Genomic DNA, 17454 nt, shown 5'->3' on the forward strand with positions numbered 1-17454 from the left:
GACTTGAACCCAGGCAGTCTGCTCCAAATGTTCTGCCTTCAGGCTTTGCTGTTGTCTTCCAGCTAGATGTGGGGAAATAATTGTCAGCAGGAGGCTTAGCTGGACAAAAGGCCAGGGGAGGGTAGCTTCTGGTGTGGAATATAGATTATTTTTCAGATATAATGGGAAAATAATAGAAACAGTTGATTGGCTGTCGGTTGGTGGTAAAGGAGATTGCTTTACAAATCCCAGAATGACCCCTAGCTCTGTAAAGCTGGCTGCTGGTTGCTTCTCTGTGGTCAGTGTGCCTGCACTTGCCTGGGTTTTGTGATGCCAGCCAGGCAGCGTGCTAGCGTCGTTGCCAAACACACCCAGGGTCATCACCTCAAAGGTGGTGTCCAGCCTGGGCTCTGTACCTGGGGGCTTCCCCTCCTTCCCGCTTCCTTACTGGCCCCACGAGGCCATGGGGAGGTTGCTGTGAGGTCATTCTTGGGGAGCCGGGCCGCGTCTCCCCTCGTGTCTTACCTGTCCTCTCATCCCCCTGCTCTTCTCCCTCGGGCTCTCCTGCACATCCCATCCCCGAGGGGACGACGTATTTCTCTATATTCCTGACCCGATTTCTGGTTTTGACTTCTTCCCTCTGTTTCTGAGGCCTTTGTGTAGCTCAGGTTTGAGCTGGAGACCCGGATGGGAGTCTCTGACTGGCCTGGTACCTTGGGCAGGTTACAGACGATTCTGAACCTGAGGTTTCTTTGTCTTGACCACACCTTCCCCATCCCCCTCACAGGATTGTGGTGAGGGTCAAATAAAATACAGTCATGAAAGTGTCTTTCAAAGCATAAATGTACAGTGTTTTTAATGTTCCCAACCTCCCCAGGTGGCCTTGTCACTCCCTGCTTTGATGCCCTGCCTGAGCTTCCGGCACGCTGCCATCTCCGTTACTTGCTTGTGTTCCTGTACCCTGGAGGGCCCTGCACCTTATTCTCTTTGAATTTCCCAGCATTTGGCGCAGGGCTATTTGGCAGGGGTCAGGGCTCAATCTTGTTTGAATGAACAGATGAAGAGTGTCTTTCAAAAGGAAGTTTGTGGTCATAGGCTTTTTTTTGTTTTTTTCCTGAGCAGTCTTCCTCCTGTATATCTTTGCTTCTCGAAGTTACCTTGTTACAAAGTAGACCTGTGACACTCCCTTGTGTTCCCTTCTGCAGGAGGCTAACTCCCAGGGCCCGCCTTCTCCAAGATCTGTGCTTTGTAAATATTCACCTGATGAGTCTTGTTTTTCAAAAATAAGACACATCATGGAAACATTCTAGATTTTGAAGTAGGGATAGAAAATATTTGATATTTATTTTTTGTTTGTTCATTTAACAAATGTGTGTCAAGTACCTTTCGGGTACCAAACTCTGTTCCTGGGGCTGGAAATACAGCAGGGAACAAAACAGATGTGATTCCTGCCCGTACGTGGCTTCCATTCTAGTGGAGTGCCGGTCGGTGGACAAGTAAATGAGTAAATGAGACAGTCTCCGCTAATCTTACGTGCTGTGGGCAGGGATCATGTGAAGGGAACTCCCAGACCAGTGAGGAGTCCTCACATGGGTAAAGAAACTAGTAGTTACAGATGTTACACCCGTCGTTCACTGTGTGCGGGGTGACCTTGAGGGCGTCTGCTTGTGTTGTCGTGAGGACTTTGAGCTCCATCCACTCCTAACCCACAAGGAAGACAGTGAATGGTTGAGGAGGAAGGCGGCTGCCGCCTGGAGTCTGGCCTCATGAGGGTGTCTCTGTCTGCATGAAGCCCCTCAGCCTTGACGAGGACCCTCTCTGCTCAGGTCGCTGACACTCGAGCGTTTCTGAGGGACCAGGGAGGCCAGGGAAGGTAGACTGTTGGTGGCCCATAACCTTTCCGTGCTGTCTCGCCATACCTGTGCACCCGTGTCGTCAGCGTGGGGATGCTTTGCTCGCCGCGGCCCATTCACAGGCGAGCGGTCGGCCGCCCACCCGCCAGACTCCGTGAAGGAGGAGGGGGGTGATGGAGAACATGCTTGGGGACACGGGGGCTCCTTAGATTTCTCTGCAGAGGTCGTGTGGGGTCGCAGCTCTGAAGGATGAGAAGGAACGAGCTGGATGAAGATCAGGGTGGGGAACACGTGTGGGAAGCTTGGGAGATGGAAAGAAGCCACGGCAGCCAGAGTGCAGGGCGTAGAGAGAGTGGTGTGGGACGGACTTGGCCTTGAGTGGAGGAAAGCCTGCAGGGCCGCGAGGCCATGGTAAAGGGTTTGGATTTTATTGTAAGCACCACTGGAGGTCGTTGGAAGGTTTTGAGTAAAAGAATGGTCTGATCTGGTTTATTCCATTTTCCTGTTGACGGCAGTGTGGAGAGGGGACCAGGGAGGGGAAGTGGGGATGCAGGGACCCTGGGCGGGGATGGGTGGCGGGCAGGGATGGGGGTACAGTGTCCGGTGGGTCTGTGGAGGAACCCACACCCCGGAGACGGGCTGGGAAGGAGCCGGGAAGAGCCGGGATGGGGACTAGGTTTCGGCTTGAGCAGCGTGGTGGGTGGTTCCTGCGGGAAGAGCAGAAAGTGAGGGTGAGAACGAGAAGCCTTTAGACCCTCACTTGGAGCAGGGGCCGCGAGAGCTGGGGCTGCAGAGCGGGATCGGGCGTCCTCAGCAGAGGGTTGACATTTCTCTCCTGATAACCCCAAGGATCTGAAGAAGGGTCAGGCCACTTTTTCCCATCGGCGTGAGATCTGAGGGGTTACAAGTTGTGGTCACTGTCCTGTGATTGTATATTACAGGCTGTTTCTTTTATTTAGTTCGTTCAGGAAAATATTGAGCTAAATGCTGTATTCCCTGCAGGGTGCCTGATGATGCTGAGACACACAGGAGGTCTGTGAGGGTGGGGACTGTCTCTAACAGAGGAGACAGACCCTTCCATCAGAACTAGGTCAGGAGCTGCACCAGGAGTGGAGTACGGTGTGACACCATCTCAGACGGGGAGGAAGAGGGCCGTGGGCCCCAGAGCCGAGGCCCTGACCTGGCCTGGGGGGCTGGGGAGGTTTCAGCGGTCCCGGGAGCAGTTGGTGTTGGCATGAACATGAACAAAGCCCCGTCTTAGAGCTGACATCCTGCAGAAGGCACTTGAGGATTCCTTGGCAGGGTTGTTAGCTCATGAGAATGGTAATATTCACATGGGTTAAGGATCGTGTTGTCATTGTTACCTGCTTGGGCGAAGGTAAACTGGTTAGTTACTAGCAGCTTCCACTGCTCTGTGCTCAGTGTTATTTTTGTGGCAAGAAACAGAATGTGAAATTGGCTGTTCCTATGACTTTACCAACACCTTACGTGCATTGTTTCAAAGAACCAGGGCAGATTTTTGCATGAAAGGTGCTGTGTAGTTATCAGAGGGAAACAACTCTTTAGATTCACCAGCAAGAGTGTTGACTTTATGGAATGTAAGCATAGCAGTGGGTGTGTTCATGCATATTCACATTAGGACCCTCCAAAGCTGATACGACTGTGTTATAGATTGAATAGCGACACACTTTTTTTTCTTGAGTAATCTTGTAGAACTTTAAGGAAGCTCTTTTTAATTTTCCTGAGGTTTCCTAAAGTGTATTCTTCCAAAGAGCTAACACCTTGGTCAGGACACTGCTGTAAACGCACAGACAACCTTGTCTGCTAAGGAACCTGTACAGAGGTGTGTTGACAGTGGGTGACTCACTGGAGCTGCGAGGGACGCTGGCTGTGTTGGCGCTCGGCCCCTGCGGGGGCCAGGGCTGGTGGGGGGAGTGCGGGGAAGCTGTTCTTGGGCTAAGTTCCCTGCACCACCTGCCGATCCACCCGCAGCCCTGGTTTAGCAACACTGATGCAGCTGGGAGACGCACTGCTGGGACGAGGCTAGGAGCGCATGGCGGGTCCTCCGTGTCCACGCAGGGGTGGGACGGGTCACGTAGAAGCTGGAGGGACGCGGTGACGAGTGGCCCAGGTGGATGTGGGCAGGTGTCGGGGCAGGGCCTGCTGTCCTCTGGGCGGTGGCACGGGAGCCAGGAGGGAGGGAGGAGATTCTGGGTCGTGCGTGCGGGGCTCCTGGCAGAGTTGTTTCTCAGACGTACGGACTCGTCCCTCTTTATGGTCTGGGTCAGCAGCCACCTCTTCCATGAACTTTGACTTCCCCACCCCTAACAGGAAGTCACCTTGCCCCTCCCTGGACCCTCACTTACCCCTGGCCTTCTAGCTGCTCCGTAGGTGCTGTGCCCCCAGGCTCTGACCTTGACGTCTGGGACTGGGGAGGGGAGGTGCCCCAGGCCACCTCAGAGCTCTCCTTAGGTGGAGAAAGAAGTGGGCTGGAATACACTTTGCTTTGTTTTGTCTTATAAGGGGATAGGGCTTGTTTTTACATTCCTTCATTTCTGAAAAGATCGTGAACTCTGATAATTGTGTAAGTTTGTCGTAAATGGGAACTTTTTCTTTTCAGATAACGTGGATGCAAGCGATCTTAAGCAGTTTTTTGAGACCAACTATTCTCAGATATATTTCATCTTCTATGAAAATTTTATAACACTGGAAAATAGTTTGAAATTAAAAGGTAAGAATTTCTACAAAATGTTTTTGATATACAAAGTTTTTTGTTTTTTTAAATAAACATTCAGGAAGTTCTGAGAGGTTGTGTGTGTCATGCGCCATAAGTTACGTGCTTTTAAGCTTCCTTTCCTGCCAAACGCTTAGTGGAGCTGCAAGTTCGCAGTGGTTGGTGTCTTTCTCTTGAACTTTCTCTCGTACAGGCATTAACTGAACAACAAACAGCCAAAGGGAAAATAGGAGAAGAAACCCACAGAAGGCATGAGTTCCAGAGGCATAATTTACTCAAAAAGAAAGAAAGAAAAGTAATGTATGCACACCATTAAAAAAATTCAGATTCCACTAAAGGGTTTGGAATGAAAACTGATGCGTCTGTTTGCCCAGACACCCAGTCTGGCTGTGCAGAGGCAACCACTATCAAAGTGTCCTGTATATGTTATTAATATACTGTGTTTATATATGTTTATGGTTATGCCCATACATATTGGGTTGGCCAAAAAGTGCCTTTGGTTTTTAAGTAAAAGTAAAAGACACGTTTTTCATTTTCACCAAGAACTTTATTGAACAAGGTATTCACCCTTTTGTTCCACTACCTTCTGCCATTTTTCAGGCAACTTCATAATTCCATCTTCCCAAAACTTTTTATATTTTTGAGCAAAGAACTTTTCCAGGTGCCTTTTACAGTCTTCCAGGGAATTGAAATTTTTTCCATTAAGAGAATTTTGTAAAGACCGAATAAATGGAAATCCGAAAGTACAATGTCTGGTGAATACAGCAGTTGAATCAGAACTTCCCAGCCAAGCTGTAACAGTTTTTGCCTGGTCATCAAAGAAACATGAGGTCTTGCGTTATCCTGATGGAAGATCATATCGACTAATCTTGGATGCTTTCGTCGAGTGCTGCTTTCATTTGGTCTAATTGGGAGCAGTACTTGTTGGAATTAATTGTTTGGTTTTCCAGAAGGAGCTCGTAATAGAGGACTCCCTTCTGATCCCACCATATACACAATATCACCTTCTTTGGATGAAGACTGGCCTTTGGTGTGGTTGGTGGCGGTTCATTTTGCTAGTCCCACGATCTCTTCCATTCCACATTATTGTACACTGTCCACTTTTCATCTCCCATCACAATTCGCTGTTTTGCTTACGTTTAAGTAGAGAATTGCATGCGGAAATATGATCAAGAAGGTTTTTTTCACATAACTTATGTGGAACCCAAACATCAAAGCGATTGACATAACCAAGCTGGTACAGATGATTTTCAACACTTGATTTGGATATTTTGAGTATGTTGTCTATCTCCCAGGTGGTAATAACATTGACAGTTCTCAGTTAATGTCTCAATTTGATCTCTGTCAACTTCAGCTGGTCTACCCGACCGTGAAGCATCGTCCAGTGAGAAATCTCCAGCACGAAACTTCGCAAACCACTTTTCACACATTCGATCAGTCACAGCACCTTCTCCATACACTGCACAAATCTTTTTTTGCATTTCAGTTGGGTTTTTACCTTTCTTGAAATAATAAAGCATAATATGCCAAAAATGTTGCTTTTTTCTTCCGTCTTCAATAATAAAATGGCTACACAGAAATTCACCAATTTTGATGTCTTTTTTTTAAATGCATGCTGATGTGACAGCTGTCACAATACAATCTAACAAAATTGTTTCGAATGAAGTTTAAGACAATTAAGTGCTATTAGACCATCTTACGGAAAAAACCGAATGAAACTTTTGGCCACCCCAATACTTACATGAAATATTCTTTGAAAACCAAGCCAATAGAGTCACGCTGCACATTCTGCTCTGTATTTATGTGGCAGGATAGAGTAGCCCGGGGAGCCAGACAGGTCTGGATCCCTGCCCTACCCTTCTAGCTGTTTCTCCTTGGACAGGTTACTTCATCTGTGACTCAGTTTCCTTCTGTCAGCATTAAGTGGGTTGACACGTGTCCTGGGATTCCAGGACAAAGCGTGGCACGTGGTCCGTGGTCAGTAACTGCTAGCTGTCATTATCATCATCATCTTTCACTTTTATGTAATGTGTTTCGGAAATCCTTGCATGTTAGCACCTTTATATCCACCACAGTTTTAAACAGTTACAGTACTGCATTGGACAGAAGTGCCATCATTCTGGATGACTGACTTCTGAGTGACTGAGTCGGGACCACAGAGTTTTAAGGTTGGAAGGGGCTCAGGAGATTGGGTTTTTCACACTCATCATTCTAGAGTTGAGAAAACCATGTCCAGAGAGGTTATATCACTGGCCTGAGGTCACACAGATGATTTATGTAATTGTATAGCCGGAATTGCAACCAGGCTTCTTGATGCCATGTTTAGAGCGCCTTCCCTGTACCAGTGGCTCTCAGAGCGCCTTGTGGTTTTTAGACTAGCAGCACGGGTATCACCTGGGCACTCGTTAAGCCTCCTGAATCAGAAACTCTGCGGGTGGAAAGTCAGCAATTTGTGTTTTAACAAGCCCTCCGCTGATACTCATGTGCTCTCAAGCTTGAGAAGCACTGTTCTATTTCATATTTCTCCCATTAAATAAACAACACAGATGATAGGTTGACAGATGGACATTGAAATGTCGTCTGTGTTGCTCACCGACAGGCAAGAGCATCTTCTACCTGGGGCCTAGACCATCCATCCTTCAGCATCCCGAAGGGTGCCTTTCGCCCTTGTGGACCCTGGCCTTGTGGACCCTGGCCCTGGCAGCTCTGTCTCCCTCTCCTGTTTAATCCTTCATTTATTCACCCATCCAGGATTTGAAGCTCACAATGAGCAAGGCACTGGGCTAGATTCCTGAGAGGAATCCGGAGACGTATCAGATGCTGAACATGCGTCATAGGTGGTGGTAGTTGTGGATGGGTCAGGGAATAAGCCGTAGGCGTGGTTCACCATGGAACAGGTCAGAAAGTAGATGTGTTATCAGATATAGACACCATCTGTGGTTGCTGATTTCCCGTAGAGTGCACGAGGGAGGTTTGGGGACGAGGTGGCCTTGGGGACGGAGGGTAGAGAATGAGCGACGGCAGGCCATCTTTGGGGCATGTCTGGGGAAAGCATTTCTTTTTCTCTCGACGTCAGATGTATGAAAGAGGTTTATGCTTGCCTCGTGGGGAGCCTGCAATTCCAGGTTAAGGCATTTGAACTTCGTTCTTTGGGTGGTCAGGGCTCTCGAGAACGTCGGCTACTAAGACGGTGTCTTATAATGTGGTGAGTGAACCGGAGGGAGGAAGACCAGTTAGGAGGCTGATGTTGTCATCCGTGTGAGGTCTGGGGACGCCTGCTCCAGGGATGTGGCAGTTCAGGGCAGAGAAAGTGTCGGGTGCGTGGGTGCACCGACCGATCATGAGACGTGGACATGGGGAAAGGGATCCCAGAGGGGGAAGCCAGAGACGCTTTCAGGACGTTGAGTCTGGTTCCTGTGCTGCCCTTGCAGCAGAGGGAGCCCTGCAGGGGAGCCAGGTGTGAGGGGCGAGAGGGTGAGCCCAGCTTTGGGCAGTCTGCGTCTGCGGTGCCCGGGGCACACCTGGGCGTAGGTGGGCTGTTAAATTATAGGGATTGGAGCTTGGGAGAAGGGAGGTGCAGTCATCCTGTTGCCAAGGGAGAGAGTGTATGCAGAGCGAGAGAGTGGCAGTCAGGGATTTGGGGGAATTCCTTCTTTTATTGGGCAGACAGAGGAAAATAAAGGAGTAGCCGGGAGGGTGCCAGGAAAGTGTTTTGTCACAGAAGCCTGAGAACAGAGGAGTTCAAGGGATGACAGGTCAGCAGGAACCGCCAGTGCAGAGAGTTGAGGAGCAGCAGGACGGGGAAGGGTGTCGTCATTGAAAGGAGCGTCCTGAGCGGCCAGCGGGTCGGAAGGCAGACAGACGGGGATGGCGCAAGCGGGCAGTGAGACAGTGAGCTGCACGTGAGGTGGTCTCTGGGAAGGTGTGAGGACGAAGCCAGAGGAGCTGCGCGGTCCTGGGAAGGTTTTAGGGGACGCGTTTCCCCGGTCGCAGGCTGAGGAACGGGAGGCAGCGGATGGTGCCCGGTGTGGGGCTGGGCTGAGACAGGGTCACATGGAAAGAAGAGGCCGTGGAGAGGAGCGTGTGGACCCCTGGCTGTTCCTGTGAGACCTGAGGCAGAGGCCGAGCACGGAGTGGGGGTCTGGGAGAGGCCCCGCAGCTGAGGCTCAGGCCCTGCAAGGGGCGCCGCTCCAGCCTCTAGCAGGTCAAGTCACACGTGGGCATGTGCCCAGGATGCCAACATGTGTTCTTTTTAAATGGATGTCTCAGTTTTTTCCCCTGTGATTTATAAATTGGTATAAATCTTGAACTTAAATTTTCTTTTTCTTGCCAAATGTGGTAGATATTTCAAATATGAAATTATGTGATTTTTATCTTGCTTCCTAGCTCTGTTCCACGTCACCATTTTTCACAGGTGTGTGGAGGAGAAAAATGTGATATTACGTACAATCAACAACAAAGAAAAAAATTAAAATCCGTATCTAAAAAACCCCCTACAACCTAAAATCCTGTTTTTAAAAGGCCACGCCCCTCCTCCCCTTTGCTCCGTCTATCCTTTAGGAACATGTGGCGGTTCAAGACCATCAGTCAGTGTGTGCTGCACAACAAATTGCACAACAGACAATCCCAACACTGAGCACCTTAAAACAACTACCAGTCACTTAGCTTGTGGTTTTCTGGGTCTGTTGGACAGTTCCTCTGGTTTGGGCTGGCTCACGCCTCTGACCAGCTGGTGGCGCGTGGCCTCATTCACACGTGTCCTGGTTAGCAAGCCACTGCCCAGGGTGCCTTAGTGCTCCTCCATGTGGCCCCTCTTCCCCAGCTGGCAGGCTCTCTTGGGCTCCTTCACAGGGTGGCCTTAGGGCTCCACGCTCATGGGTGCAGAAGGCTTTTCAAGCTGGCTTCACATTTGCTGTCATCAGGGAGCAGAGCAGGTCACGGGGCCTCTCGGATTCAAGGGCTGGAAAAGTGGACCCCTCTTGTTGGGGGGGAAGACGCTCCACTGTTGATTAAAACTTAGAAAGCCTGGAAGCTGTGTGCCACCAGCTAGCGAGGAGCAGCTCTGCTGAACGTGGCCCTGGGCAGTCTGGCTCCGTCACCCACCTGCATCCCTAACACGGGCTGCACAGCACCTCCTGGGATCTTTGACTGAATGTCTGCATGTTGAGGCTTGAATGTTTTAAGATACCTTTTAGCATAATTTTTAATATCCTAAAATTTGCACATTGTCATGATAACTGATTTTCTTTTATATATTCCAGGGAATAATAAGTCACAAAGGGAGGAGCTGGACTCCATCCTCTTTCTTTTTGAAGTAAGTTTTTATTAATTCATTTAGCTTTTAACATTCTTGTCAAAAATATGGTATTTTAGATCTTTAATTTTACTTGAAGATAAGTAAAAATGATGGACGTGTATACCCTTCCTTCCTCTTTTACAAACAGTGCTGCTAAGAATGTTCTTCTGATTTGTTTTCCTTGTGGGAGAATTTTTCCTGTATGGGTACCTAGATGGGAAATTGTATGCACATTTTAAATATTGATATTTCCAAATTGCTCTTCGAAAAGGTCGTATAAACTTATTTATTTTTTAAAATATTTATTTGGCTGCACCCGGTCTTAGTTGCTGCACGCAGGATCTTCGTTGCCGCGTGTGGGATCTTAGTTGCGGCATGTGTGTGAGATCTAGTTCCCTGACCAGGGATCGAACCCGGGCCTCCTGCATTGGGAGTGTGGAGTCTTACCCATTGGACCACCAGGGAAGTCCCCATATGCAAGTTCTGAAGCGTGAGGGTAAAGCTTGCATGCTTGCCCCCCCTTGCCCTCCCCCCAGTTTAAGATCCAGAAGCGGCAGTTGCCTCTCCCCTGACCCCATCCCTTCTCTGCTCCAAAGGCAGCCATGCCCTGCCCTTTGTGCCATTCCCTTTCTTTTCAAAGGTGATTTTCCACAAGCATTTGTACCCCTAAACAATGCACCATGGGGTTTTGTTTGGTTTTGAGTGTCATAAACATGGTCTCATCTGGTGCACAGTCAACGTTATTTCTAACCTTTATCTGTGTGTTTGAATCTAGTGCTGGTTCATTCATTCCATTCCCACTGCCGGGTCAGGTGGATGTATGTGATTTAATTCCAACATTTTGTCTGTAGATGGTTTTGGTTTTCTTGGTAGGTAGGCAGATCGTCTGGGAATAAAGGTGACTCTGGTCTCCTCATCTTCCTCCACTGGCTCGGCCCTGCAGCCTGCTGGTAGATGGGAATGATAAAGGTGGTCTTCCTGTTTCTGATTTAAAGAGAGTTTTGTTAATGTTTCATCATTAAGAATAATGTTTTCTGTACATTTTTGGTAGATACTCTTTATCATAATAAGGAAGTTTGTTTCTATTCCTAGGTTGGTAAGATTTATAAAAAATCATAGATGGGTTTTGAAGTTTTCAAAAGTTTTTTTCTGCATTGATTAAGATGATTCTTCATGAATATTAATGTAGTGAATTCCAGTTCTGAGTTTTGGCAAGGCTAGTATTATGTTTGCATTTTTGGATCTATGTTCACAACTGAGGTTGGTCTGGGTTTCCTTTCCTCATACTGTTTGTTTGTTTGTTTGTTTATTTATTTATTTATTTATGGCTGTGTTGGATCTTCGTTTCTGTGCGAGGGCTTTCTCCAGCTGCGGTGAGCGGGGGCCACTCTTCATCGCGGTGCGCGGGCCTCTCACTGTCGCGGCCTCTCTTGTTGCGGAGCACAGGCTCCAGACGCGCAGGCTCAGCAATTGTGGCTCACGGGCCTAGCCGCTCCGCGGCACGTGGGATCCTCCCAGACCAGGGCTCAAACCCGTGACTCCTGCATTGGCAGGCAGATTCTCAACCACTGCGCCACCAGGGAAGCCCCCTCATACTGTTTTGAATGATCCTGTTACAAAGGTTACAAGACCTGTTGTCAAGTGTCTGTTCTTTTTCTATTATATAAAATAGTTTGTATAAGATTGGACTCATCTGCTCCTGGAAATTTTTTTAGTCTTTCCTGTAAAAACCATCTGAAACTGGTGCTTTTTTGGTTTTGTTTTTTTTAGTGGGAGGACTTTTAACTACTTCCATTTCTTTAATAGTTTTTGGATTACTCTATGATGATTCAGGTTTTATATTTCTTCTTGATTCTGGTTTGGTAAATTATATATTTTTCTAAGAATTCAAGGAATTTGGTCTTATCACCAGTTTTAAAACTTATTGGCACAGTCCTTCTTTTAAGAGTCATACATAATCCCTTCAATTTTATCTGCTTTCGATTAATCTTCACTGTCTCCAAACTGTTGCTATTTCTTATTATTAGAAGTAGTAGTAGTAATAAAAGCATTTATGTTACACTTTACAGGTATGATTTTACTATCTTTAAGTTGCCATTGCAGCAGTTTTAAGCTCTGTTCTCAGTGTAATTGCTGTTCCTTTAAATGCCTTTTCTCTCTGGCTTATCTTAACATCCTTGTCTTATTTACTCTTTGGTTCTGCAGTCTCACCACGAAATGTCTAGTTGAAAATTTCTTGCTTGGTATCTGTGTGCTTCCTGTATTTCTGGATTCAAATCTTTTATAATGTCTGTCAAATTCTCTGCTACTTTCTTCTCAAATACTGACTCTTTCCTCTTCTTTCTGGCCGTACTTTCTAGGATTCCCATGCAAACTTCTTGGTCTGTCCTCCACATCCCTCAGGCTCACCTCCGTCCTCCCCACCCTGTCTCCTGGCCTTGCACTCTGCCAGGCGGCCTCGGCTGTCTCTCCCCAGGGCACTTTCTCCATTTGGGTCTAATCTGCTGCTTCACTGTGCTATTGAGCTTTTAATTTCTATGTTTTAACTTCTTTTGGTTTGATATTCATATGTGGCTGGTTGCTTTTGATGGTCTCTTGATCCTTGTTCATTTTTAGACATCTTTTATTTTCTGAAACATTTAACGTGGAAGAGTTCATGCTCTGTATCTGATCATTCTTCTATCTGAAGTCTGTCTTTGGTTGTCGAAAGCTGTTGGTTATTTCTGCCATCTCTCACAATGGCTTCTTTTCTTGTATGTTTTGTGATATGATTTTGAGATCAGATTTCATCGGATGCAGATTTAATCTGCTTGAATCCTGTTTTCCCAGAGGGTTTGTCTTTGCTTTTGCTGGGGGTCTGGTTTGAATCCCATTTTTTTCTGGAGAATCCCATTTTTTTCTGGAGGGTTTGTCTTTGCTCTTGCAGGGGGTCTGGGAGTGCTCTTGTTTGGGGTCACTTTGGCTCCACTTGAGGGTCCTGGTTCATTACCGGCATCCCAGGTTCAGTTCCTCACACCCACCTTGGGATGGGCACGGGCGTCTGGAGCACACAGATGTCCATAGATCCTCCTGTGTCCTTGGTGTTCCCTCCCCTCCTGCTTCCTCTCTCACTGCTTTTTAAGTCCCTTGCTGGTTTCCCTGTGTCCTCCGAAGCCCAATAACAGTTACCTTTGCTGTCACTGTCCTGCAACAGGAAAGCCCATCAGAGCCTGTAGTCCTGTACCCACACTGAGGGGGTTTCAACACCTTCTCCTCGTGTCCAGAAAGTCTAGATTAAGGAGGGTGTTACTCCCCATACATTACCATCTACAGGGGATGTGTTGCCTATATAAGAGAACAAATATATATTACTCAAAGCTTCATAAAACCTTCATTTGGCACAGTAAATATGAATGAAAAATGAACTTGCATTGCTTTTGTTTTTGTTTATGTTCTCTCTCTGTCTCTAGCTTCAGAAGGTAGGTTGTAATTTGTATGGTTCGTTCTGAGAATTTAGTAACTTCATCGCTACCTTCTACAAGTTAGTGCCACGTAAAGAGATGGTTTATGAGGATCTGAAGGTAACTACTTATCAAGGTGTAAATAATTGGGAAAGGCTTCCTTTAGAAGAAGTGGTATTATTAAGACATGTTAAATCACAGAAGGGATACCATGTAAAGACTGTCTATAAATAAGAAATGGATTGAAAGAAAGCGCGGAGGTAAGGGAGTTAAGAAGGCAGGAAAGAGGAGTCTTAGGAGAGCTGCTGCCTGCTTTGTGAGCCAGGGCTGTTTGGAAGGGAACCTTTGAGAAAGGAAACAGTCATTTTTTCAATGTAGTGAGCCACCGAAGACATCACACTGCTCGGATGGAGCAAGTAGCGACAGTCAAGGCTGCCAGCCCAGTCCGAGTCTCCTTCAGGCAGCGAGTGGACCTTCCCATCTTTATGTTGGGTGGCAGAACTGTACCCCTCAGAAGCTGACCTTCAGCTACCATTGCCTGTGGCTTCAAATCTCTGTACCACTTGGAGTTTCTCTTGTTGCCGGTTCATGGAGATGTGTGTCATGTCTAATTGAGGTTATGACTCCTTAATTTTACTCTTCTTTTAAAAAGATATTTCATCTGTCATTGCCATGTGTTTCAGATGGGCCTGCGGGATGATGGTGTGGGACCCCATCAAATGAATCAACGTTGCTGACTTGACCAGAATGTAAATGTTTTACTCAGGCCATCCTGTTTAATCCTTTCCCTCGGAAATAGGTTCAGTCTTTCCAGTTTTTATCAATGGAAGGTTGGGGGCTTGGTTGTGTCAGGTGACTTGCCCAAGATTGCACATCTGTCCAATGGTAGATAGAGATTTAACCTCTGGTCTCACTCTAGAACCCATTCCTTAACTCAGCGCCAGACTGCTCACCACTTAGAAGTCTCGATATTCAAGCTGTATTCCATGGGCCACCTATACCAACACATGCCTATTCTTGTACAGGTCATTCATTCATCAGACACGTTTATTGGGTACCTACTGTGTGTCAGGCACACTTCTAGGTGCTGGAGGTATGGCAATGGGCAGTGGGATGGACGGGACGCCCTGCCCTCATGGAGTACGTCTTACGTTTCATGGTAAACTGAAGAGTCCACTGGTGAGAATGGATATGTCAGAGCTCCAGTAACCACCTCATGAGTCAGAAAATTCTGAAAGGCCCTTTTCAGAAGTGACACTAAGATGGTGGCCCTTGAGGTAGCTGCCTACATAGGGGAAAAGGAGGGTTGGTGTAAAAATGTAAGGCACCTGGTGAATGGGTTTCAAGATCAAATAATTCACTTGACTTTGAGCACCTTCTTCATTCAGCAGTTGAGAGGTGTTAATGGTTCCTGGGATTTGTTTTAATCAGGTGTGGTAAGACACACAGACCTGAAAATGATTGGCGTGAAGGAAGACGTTATTACAGCGCGTCCAGTGCCTTACAAGCAGGAGGCATGGCGCGTCAGGTGGGGCCATAAAGAGAAGCTCCAAGGTGAAAAGAGCAGTCCGAGAGAGGAACCGAGGCGGTTTCTGCAGGAAGGAATGGGCCAGGCAAGGTCGCGAGCAGGCTGAGCAGGTTCAGGATTGGCTAGCGTGAATAGTTTCTGCGGGCTCTGGGCTGTGGGGGTGGTCCCCAGCCGTTCAGTACCTGGTCGCCAGGCGATTCGGGCAGGGCATAGTGTCCCGGAGTGTGAGGTCCCATTAAAGGAGGTGGCTGTGGTGTGGAGTTGGGCTTGGCTGGTTTGCATGTCGAAGGTGTGCGGGCAGGTGCTCCCAGGATCTCACTAACCTGGGAGGGCAGCCCTGCCAGCGCAGCAGGGCCCCAGGTGCCAGAGCATCACAGGAAACAAGAAGATACGGTTTTTAGATGTTGTTTCAGGCTGTCTGCCATGCTGTTATGTCATCCCCCCTTTGGTAGAGAAATGGGGTAGTTTGGATAGAGTTTGATAGCAAGGCATTTCCCCAGCCTCCCAGTCCCCAATTAGAATGTGCATCGGCAGAAGAGGTTTCATATTAAAACTTACACATATCCTGGCCTCAGAATGCTACTTATTCATCTGTTTTTCAAATATCACAGAGTTAGAAATCACAGATACACAGGACATTTGATTTTTACATCCCTTATTTTTGAATTTATCTAACTTACCCCACCAGATTCAATAAACCCTGTTTTTTTCCTTCCTAGAGGCTGAACGGGCTCTTGCTGTCCTGTGAAGTGTGGCAGGAGCCGGTCTCACACTCGGAGTCCCTGGGGCTCCCTGTTCGGCTGCTGGGGTCACTCTGTGAGAGCACTGCCGCCCGCACCTGGCTTGCTGCCCCCTGGCCTCTCTGCACACAGTTTCTCTCCTGCCTCTTGGTTTCTGCAGCTCTCTTTTCAAGGCCTGCCCTCTGCTCTCCTGCTCTTCCAGCCCAGTCTTTCAGGCTGTGTTCAGACCCCTCGTTTCTCCTGGCAGCTCCGGCTAGAGGTGCCCGTTCTCTTCTGTCCGCTTGTATAATGCGCTCCCACTTGTTACCGTTGCATTACAGCCTGGTGTTCCCGGTTTTCCCTTCAGGTGTCTTACGGAGACTAGGAAGTTCCTGGGGCCCCTTGTAATCCTTTGTGTGCCCCACACCGATTGGCACTTGTTAATATTTATTGTTGGATTAAAGCCTCTTAAATTCTCGATTTATCTCCCATGGGGTTTATGTGGTACTTTTATATGAAAAATATTTTCTTTTCTCGCCTATAACTCCCTGGACAAAGGGGATGGGAGAAAGGTAGCAGAAGGGCCGGCGAGGTTTGGATCTGGCTTTGGCACAGCGAGCCGTGCGGCCCTGACTGAGGCAATGAACCTTCCTTTGCCTTGGGGTCCGCGTCCCTGCGGCAGGGGTGGGACCAGACGAGGTCTGGGGGCTCTTCAGCTCTGCCAGCAGCCTAGGGTCCCACAAAGGTAGCTTTGATGGACGTTTCCAAACAAGACGTCTTCAAAATAAGAAGTTCACGGAGGAGTCTTTTTCAGCATGAAATTTAGTTTCATGCTTTTATTTAGTTTTAATATCAAATCACTTTGATCAGCCTTTGAGTATCTAAACACCTCAGTTGCTTTCTTCTCTCGAGCAGCTCTGTTCACTAGAACTTTCTGGGATAATGGGAATATTCTACATGCAGTTAGGTGACCACTCGCTACATGGGCTACTTCGTGCTGGGAATGTGGCTGGTGTGACTGGGCAACATAAATTTTAATTGTAAGTAGTTTGATTTGATTTCAATTTTAAACTTAAATAGCCACACGTGTGCTAGTGGCTGCCGATTAGACAGAGAGGCCGTGGCGTCTTCCCGCGGAGCCTGGTGACCTCGTCTGGGAGACTTGTTTCCTCTTTGTCAGACACCTGGTTAAGTCCTCAGCATGTGGCCTGTCCCTGTCCTCGTGGGGAGGGGACTTCACTGCAGGTTTAGGGTTTTACCGGAACATGCCTTGGGCCGAGGGGCACGCGCACCTGCCTCCTTGGGTGGGGAAGCAGGGCCCCAGAGTGGCGTTCTGCAGACACAGGGTTGAAGAGCCACACCAGATTTCATCCTGCTCTTTTCATGCTTATTTTAAGATGAAAATAATAGTATGAACCAGGGCTTGTACTGGTTACTTTACTTTACCATTACTACTAATGGGTTTGTACCTCACCTCGCCCCTTCCCTCCAGCCACCCATCGAGATAAAGAAAACACTGTGGGTGTCCACCCAGGGCAGTGCCCGCTGGTCCTCCTCGCCCTTCCTGTGGTGGGAGGTTCTGGCTGGGGAGGACTGGACATCAGAGCCAGCGGTGAGCTGCCCAGAGAGCGCAGGTGACATGGGGCTTCTTCAGGGGCCAGCAGAGGAGGAGGGGTGACACTGGGGTCCTTAGGTTTTGTTTTTCCGTTACTAGCAAAGATGACAGTTTGTCTGACAAGCCTCCTACCTAGCGTCTGTGGGAGTGATGCTGGCTTGGAGGGGACTCGTGGGTGGCAGCCTTGCTGGGCACGCTGACGTTGGGGAATTGTTACTGACCTGCTGGGAATCCAGGGCTCTAGTGGAATCTCTGTCTGACTTCAATGGAATTCAACCCAGGCTCTCTGG

General features: G+C 48.0%; 1 protein-coding gene across 2 annotated transcripts in view; it reads left to right on the plus strand.

Annotated features, from left to right (window-relative positions):
* RALGAPA2 (Ral GTPase activating protein catalytic subunit alpha 2) overlaps positions 1 to 17454 on the plus strand; it is a 282520-nt gene that overhangs the window by 18228 nt on the left and 246838 nt on the right. For both annotated transcript variants that reach the window (XM_036825221.1, XM_036825222.1), the window contains exons 2-3: positions 4453 to 4563; positions 9828 to 9880. In XM_036825221.1, coding sequence (XP_036681116.1) covers positions 4453 to 4563; positions 9828 to 9880 — 164 coding nt within the window. The remainder of the gene's footprint in view (positions 1 to 4452; positions 4564 to 9827; positions 9881 to 17454) is intronic.

Source organism: Balaenoptera musculus, chromosome 15, assembly GCF_009873245.2.
Source record: "Balaenoptera musculus isolate JJ_BM4_2016_0621 chromosome 15, mBalMus1.pri.v3, whole genome shotgun sequence".
Lineage (NCBI taxonomy): Eukaryota > Metazoa > Chordata > Mammalia > Artiodactyla > Balaenopteridae > Balaenoptera > Balaenoptera musculus.